A 6,763-nucleotide genomic window follows, 5' to 3' on the forward strand; every position below is an offset into this window, starting at 1 on the left:
GGCGGGGCCGGCAGCGGAGAGCGTTACCCCGCTGCTGTACGTCCTGTCGCGATAGGAAGGGCGGCAAAGATCTGAGGAGGAGAATACCCAAATGTGTCCGAGCAAATACCCTCAGAATTATGTAGCTGTGGAGTTTTTTGTTGTTGTTGTTCTAGTTAGATCTCTTTAAAGTTTTGTTGGGGAAGAGGTCAGGAATAGTGTGACCAGTAGGACCAGAGAAGTTCTCTTACCCCTGTACTTGTCACTGGTGAGGCTGCACCTCAAGTCCTGTGTTCAGTTTTGGACCCCTCACTACAAGAAGGACATGGAGGTGCTGGAACGTGTCCAGAGAGGGGCAACAAAGCTGGTGAAGGGTCTGGAGAACAAGCCTTATGAGGAGCAGCTGAGGGAACTGGGGTTGTTTAGCCTGGAGAAAAGGAGGCTGAGGGGAGACCTTCTTGTTGTCTACAACTACCTGAAAGGAGGGTGTAGACCAAGGAGTCTTGGTCTCTTCTCCCATGTAACAAGCAACAGGACAGGAGGAAACAGCCTCAAGTTGTGCCAGGGGAGGTTTAGATTGGATATGAGGAAGAATTTATTTCCTGAAAGGGTTCTCAGGCATTGGAACAGGCTGCCCAGGTCAGTGGTGGAGGCCCCATCCCTGGAGGTATTTAAAAGACATGTAGATGTGGTGCTTAGGGATGTGGTTTAGTTGGGACTTGTCAGTGTGAGGTTAACGATTGGACTCGATGATCTTAAAGGTCTTTTCCAATCCAGGCAATTCTGTGATTCTGTAACATGCCCTTATGTATGATTGAGAAAACAGCCGTGGAGAACAAGCAGTCCCTTCTCTTAAGACAGGCAGCTCAGGCTCTTTTGTATAACAACTAAAAAACCAGGGCAGCTGCTTTTGAGAACAGTGCCTAACTCCTAGCCACTTATTCTGCCTGTAGTTAAAGAGCAGGTATCCCTGCAGAAGGAGAAACATGCCATAAAGGCAGCAGGACAAACCCCTCGTGGCCAGTCTGGCTTCAGCGATGGCAACTCAAAATGGTTGGCTCCGGCCAAAGCCAAGAAAATCCCATCTAAAGGAAATAACGTGGAGTTATCCAGCGATGGAGAGGTGGAAGAGGGCAGCTGGGAGATGGAGGAGGAGGATGAGGACGGAAGCAGCGAGGAGATGGTGGATGATTATGGTGCCTCATCATCAGAGGAAGAAGAGGTAGGAGCTTTTTGTCCTTAATTATGCAAGAAATGCTTGACTTTGCTGGCTGAAAGGACCCGTCAGGCCTGGGGAAAAAGGGAGGCTTCACCGGGGGGGTGGATGGTGAGGTTACCAAGAGCTTTCCCCTTCTTCCCTTCACAAGAACAATTTCAAATTTAGTAACTGATCCCAGCATAATATTCAGTGGTTTTGTTTGTTGTCCTTTTTAAACAGAGCAGATAAATTTACAGATGGTGGGGAATAAGGGGGTACCTGGGGATATTGTTTGATTAATCTTTTCTCTCTGTTTAGTTGCTGCCTATTGAAAAAGCTGCCCTGAAGCAGAAGCCTGACAGGTGAGGATGTGAGAACATCACCAGCCTGCAGGGTTGTCCTGGTTTTTAGCTGGAACAGAGCTGACTTTCTTTTAGTAGCTAGAACAGTGCTGTGTTTTGGTTTCAGTCTGGGATTTGTTATGAGAGAAACACCGATGGCATACCAGTGTTTCCATTTTTGTCGCTGAAAGTGAAGGGTTTCGTGTTTTGTTAGTCTACAAGTGCAAGATCTAAGGGGGTGAGGAATATTTAAATTAATAAGCTAAATTAGCATTTGGATATGCTAATGGGATATTCCATATCATATAATGTTATGTCCAGGATATTAGTGAGGGGATCTCGCTCTTTGGGGATTGCAGTTTCAGTTCAGGATTGTTGCTCCTCTGGGATTGTTATCTGGGAACGGGTCAGCAGGTAGTGAGCAGTTGCACTGGGTATCACTGATTTGCATGTTTTGTAACTGTTATTATCACTACTATTTTAATATTAGTATCATTTTAAGTTTTCTTTTATTTCTATTATTAAATTGCTTGTATCTCAACCTACGAGTCTCCTTACCCTTGCCATGATCCTGTGTCCCCTGGGGGCCAGGGGGAAGTGGATGAACGGCTGTATTGGCTGCTAGCCAAGGGCTAGCCCAGTGAAACTGTCACAAGGGTCTTTCCTGGTTAGATGAGGAGCCTGTGTTGTTCATTCTTCTGTCCTCTCTGCCATCTCAGAAATGGTAGTTGCGAAGTGCCTGTGTGATACTGTTTCTGGGTAAAACATCTGTCTCATTCTTTGCTGTTAGGGGAGGCCTCAGTGAAGATGAGAGTGAAGAGGAGGAGGAGGTGGAGGAAGTGATAGAGGAGGCAAGCAGGCAGAAAACAGGACAGAAGGAGGAAGAGAGCTCGGATCTGCAGCTCAACCTGGATATAGATGAACAATTTAAACTGCCAACTAATGAACAGATTGAGAGAGAGGATATCCTTTTTATCTGTGACTTCCATAAGCCACACGTGCAGCAGCACGGGGTCTGGATACAACCAAAGAGCTTCATTTGGACTTTATCATGAGTATTGCTTAGCAAGAGTGTTTTGTGCATGGCAAGGTATTTTTAGATGAGCTGTCCTAATAGATAGTGTACAATGCTGTGCTTCTCTACAGCACAGTTGGGAAATCTCTTACGCCCCGTGTGGAGCTTGGAGCCTGCCCCAATTTTTTCTAGCCCTAAATGCATGTGGATATCTTACCATGTAGTTCGCTCCTCTGTACCCTGATGTTACTGGTAGGTGTTTGTCTAATCTCTTCTTAGAGCCTCTGATGACAGTGATTCCAGCATCTGACGTGCTTGCTCTTGAGCCTTGCTGATTTTAATTTCCTGTCCCCCAGTACAATTTAATCCTGCCTCTTCTCATTCTCTGTACCCCTCAGTTGCCCTTGAGGAACTTCCAGTCTCCTTTCTGACACAGATGATATATGCAGGATTCTGAAACTACTTTTTCCTAGTTTTTTCTCTTTATCTAAAGTAACTAAGCAAATTCTTTTAAATACTTTGTAGTTCTTGCCTTGCAAACTTTTTCATTCAGTTCCATCCTTTGATTCTCCCCTCTGCTGAGCTCTGATGAAAGTGTATTCTAACGAGGCCTCTCTGGTGCGGGTGCTGTTGTGATGCAGGAGTCCTGCGTGACCGATTGGGCTTGTCAAGAGCCTGTCTGTGAGTTTCTTGGCCATTTATGATTCCTTAATGGTTTTCCTACCTGCTGAGCCACCTGACCTGCACATCATTCACCAGCGCATCAAGGGCAACATGGAGGTGCTGCAGGACTTTGCGGTGAAGCGGGAGGAAGGACGCACGCGGCAGGAGTACCTCGCGTTGTTGCGCCGGGATATGGCTGCTTACTATTCCTACAGTGACTTCTTGCTCATGAAACTCATGGACATCTTCCCTCTTCCTGAGGTAGGGTCCTGCCCTGCCTGTCTCTTTGCTGACTGAGGATTTGGCTGCTTCTCCAGGTCTTTGTTTTTATTTCTATTCTCTCTCCCTTCTTTCATGCAGCTGATAAACTTCCTGGAAGCCAATGAGGTTCCTCGCCCTGTGACCATTCGCACCAACACACTCAAGACGCGGCGACGGGACCTGGCACAGGTGAGCAGGAACCTGTGGTTGTCTCCTGCACTGCTTGTCACACAAGGCAGTGTCTAAATCCTGTCTCCTTGTCTTGCAGGCTCTAATCAACCGTGGTGTGAATCTCGACCCCCTGGGGAAGTGGTCAAAAACGGGACTTGTTATTTATGATTCCTCTGTGCCCATCGGTGAGTTCACCCTTCCTGTCATAGCGCTGAGCTGATCCAGTCTTGGCTCTGTTTCTTTCAAAGCATCATAAAATGGTTTGGGTTGGAAGGGACCTTAAAGCTCATCTAGTTCCAAACCTCCTGCCATCAGCAGGGACACCTTCCACTAGACCAGGTTGCTCAAAGCCTCATCCAGCCTGGCCTTGAACACTTCCAGGGAGGGTCAGCCACAGCTTCTCTGGCCAACCTGGGCCAGTGTCTCACCACCCTCACAGGAAAGAATTTCTTCCTCATGTCTCATTTAAATCTCCCCCCTTCCAGTTTAGAGGCATCACCCTTCATCCTGTCACTCCCTGCCCTTGCAAAAGTCCCTCCCCAGCCTTCCTGTAGCCCCTTCAGGCACTAGAAGGCCACTAGAAGGTCTCCCTGGAGCCTTCTCTTCTCCAGGCTGAACAGCCCCAACTCTCTCAGCCTGTCCTCACAGCAGAGGTGCTCCAGCCCTCTGATCATCCTCGTGGCCTCCTCAGGACTTGCTCCAGTAGGTCCATGTCCTTCTTACGTTGGGGGCCCCAGAACTGGACACAGCACTGTAGGAGAGTGGAATAGAGGGGGAGAATCCCCTCCCTTGACCTGCTGGCCACACTTTCACATATGATCTTCTTTTGTTCTTCCGTCCCTGCCCAGGTGCCACCCCTGAGTATCTGGCTGGGCACTACATGCTGCAAGGAGCCTCCAGTCTCCTCCCTGTCATGGCTCTGGCTCCGCAGGAGAACGAACGCATCCTGGATATGTGCTGTGCGCCAGGAGGCAAGACCAGCTACATAGGTACCACCCTGGGGCCTTGGGAGGGGTGCTCTGTGAACTGATAAGGTTCCACTGGTCTATACCAAAAGAGGGAACAGAGTGGGACTGCCCTTGGGAAAAGGAGGGGGGTGGCTGTCCCTACGGGGAAAAGTGTGGGAGGTTTTCAGTCCATTGCTGATGTGTTTTGCCATCTGGCAGCTCAGCTGATGAAGAACACAGGTATGATCTTGGCCAACGACAGCAATGCCGAGCGGCTGCGTAGTGTGGTAGGGAACTTGCATCGGCTGGGAGTCACCAATGCTGTAGTCAGTAATTGCGATGGACGCCAGTTCCCCAAGGTATGTTCCTCCTGCTTTGAGGTGTCCTTACTGTGCTTACTGAGAGCCACTGTGCTGTCCCTTTAGTAAAGCTATCTTCTCTGAAGCCACTTGTCACAGGAGGATGAGCAGAGCTGCTGAGAGAGTGTTTGTTATTTGGTATGGAGAGAGGGAGGTCGACAGGGAGGAGTGAGAGATCCTTCCTGCTTTCTCAGTCTTCTGGTTCCCTTGCTGGTCTCGGTCTTGTTCTGAGTCCTCAGCTGTGAGCATAACTCCAGATGTGCCTCTGTCTGTAGGTGCTTGGAGGGTTTGACCGTGTCTTGCTGGACGCTCCTTGTAGTGGAACAGGCATCATTTCCAAGGATCCTGCTGTCAAAACCAACAAGGTGAGTGACTAGTGGAGACACAAGATGGGGACTCAGGTGTGTAGTCGTGAGAGGAGGGACTTTGGGGCAGTTTCATTCTTGAGAGATGTCTGCAGGAGGGAGACTGATTTTTTCCTCCTCTTTCCTATTCTGCTTGTTGTACCAGACTAGTTTTTTTGAGTTTGGTTCTACAGAAGATTCCAGAATCTTTTGTATCTCATGTGCCTTGCTCTCCTGTCATCCCTATATCCATAACAGAAGCCTAGGGTGCTTCCCTGTGCCTCTCGCATCCTAACCTGTCTTTTTCAGGATGAGAAGGACATCCTCCGCTGTGCTCACCTGCAGAAGGAGCTGATTCTCAGTGCTATAGATTCAGTCAATGCTGCCTCAGAGACAGGAGGCTACATTGTCTACTGCACTTGCTCCATCACGGTAAGTCCCTTTCCACGCTCTGCTGTGGCCATCTCCTACTGAGGGAACTCGTGAGCCTTGGATCCTAATGCTTCGTCTCTGGCAGGTGGAGGAGAATGAGTGGGTTGTGGATTATGCCCTGAAGAAACGCAACGTTCGTTTGGTGGCCACCGGCCTGGACTTTGGCAAGGAAGGCTTCACCAGGTGTGTGCCAGGTCACAAGCTGCACAGGTGACTGTTCCTTGGTGGCCAGGTTTGAGCAGAGGCATTCTATCACTTCCTCCTCCAGGTTCAAGGACCGTCGTTTCCACCCCTCCCTCAAGTCTACCCGGCGTTTCTATCCCCACACGCACAATATGGATGGGTTCTTCATTGCCAAGTTCAAGAAATTATCTAACGCCATCCCCCAGGCACAGGAAGGTAACCTGGTACTGGAGCTCTGCTGAGCTGCCTGGGCCTCCTCTCACAGGCTGCTTCCTCTGCAGTTCTTCCTCGTCACATGAGTTCTTCCTACAGCACCTTTCTCTCTTGTTTCAGATGAAGAACCTGCTGTGGAAGCAGCAAGTCAGTCCACTGTCCCTGATGCTGTCACAGAGCCTCAGCCAAAAAAGAAGAAACTTGAGGGATCAAAAGCTGACAAAGAACAGAAGCCACCACAGCCTGCTTTGAAGAAGAGACGTTCATTGCAGGCACAGAGGAGACCCTTGAAGGCTGGCCGGCCTTCCACCAAAATGATGCGTCCTCAAGTCCCTACCAGGAAGAAGCACAGAGTAAAACCAAATGGACAGTGAGAGGAACTGCTTGTCCAGGTGTTGCTCCCCTCCTTGGAGAGCAAAGGCTGGGAGCTGCTGTAGATATGCATGTACCACCTTGTCATGCCCGCTCTGCGCAGCACTGGGCACCTGGGACAGCCATAGCCCTGTTTGCTCCTTTACTTTCTCTGCATCAAGGACTGATGCACAGACCCATTAAATGTTTTATACTCTTACTCCAGTCTTGTCCTGTACCCTTGAACACAGAACACAGAATTCTGCTGTGTCCCCTTACTCCTCTGCAACAGAAACGCCTTCCGCT

General features: G+C 49.3%; 1 protein-coding gene across 1 annotated transcript; it reads left to right on the forward strand.

Moving 5' to 3' along the window:
• Positions 1-899: 899 nt before the first annotated feature.
• Positions 900-6,480, forward strand: LOC104520420 (probable 28S rRNA (cytosine(4447)-C(5))-methyltransferase; the record flags this gene model as incomplete). Its single annotated transcript, XM_029083524.1, is given in 13 exon segments — positions 900-1,201; positions 1,496-1,539; positions 2,309-2,481; positions 3,258-3,457; positions 3,557-3,646; positions 3,726-3,813; positions 4,477-4,617; positions 4,795-4,934; positions 5,210-5,299; positions 5,588-5,710; positions 5,796-5,893; positions 5,979-6,109; positions 6,227-6,480. Coding segments are annotated over 13 exon segments (1,874 nt in total), but the record flags the coding sequence as incomplete, so codon positions are not given.
• Between the last annotated feature and the right edge of the window lie 283 nt (positions 6,481-6,763).

Source organism: Antrostomus carolinensis, unplaced genomic scaffold (assembly GCF_000700745.2).
Source record: "Antrostomus carolinensis isolate BGI_N321 unplaced genomic scaffold, ASM70074v2 scaffold5482, whole genome shotgun sequence".
Lineage (NCBI taxonomy): Eukaryota > Metazoa > Chordata > Aves > Caprimulgiformes > Caprimulgidae > Antrostomus > Antrostomus carolinensis.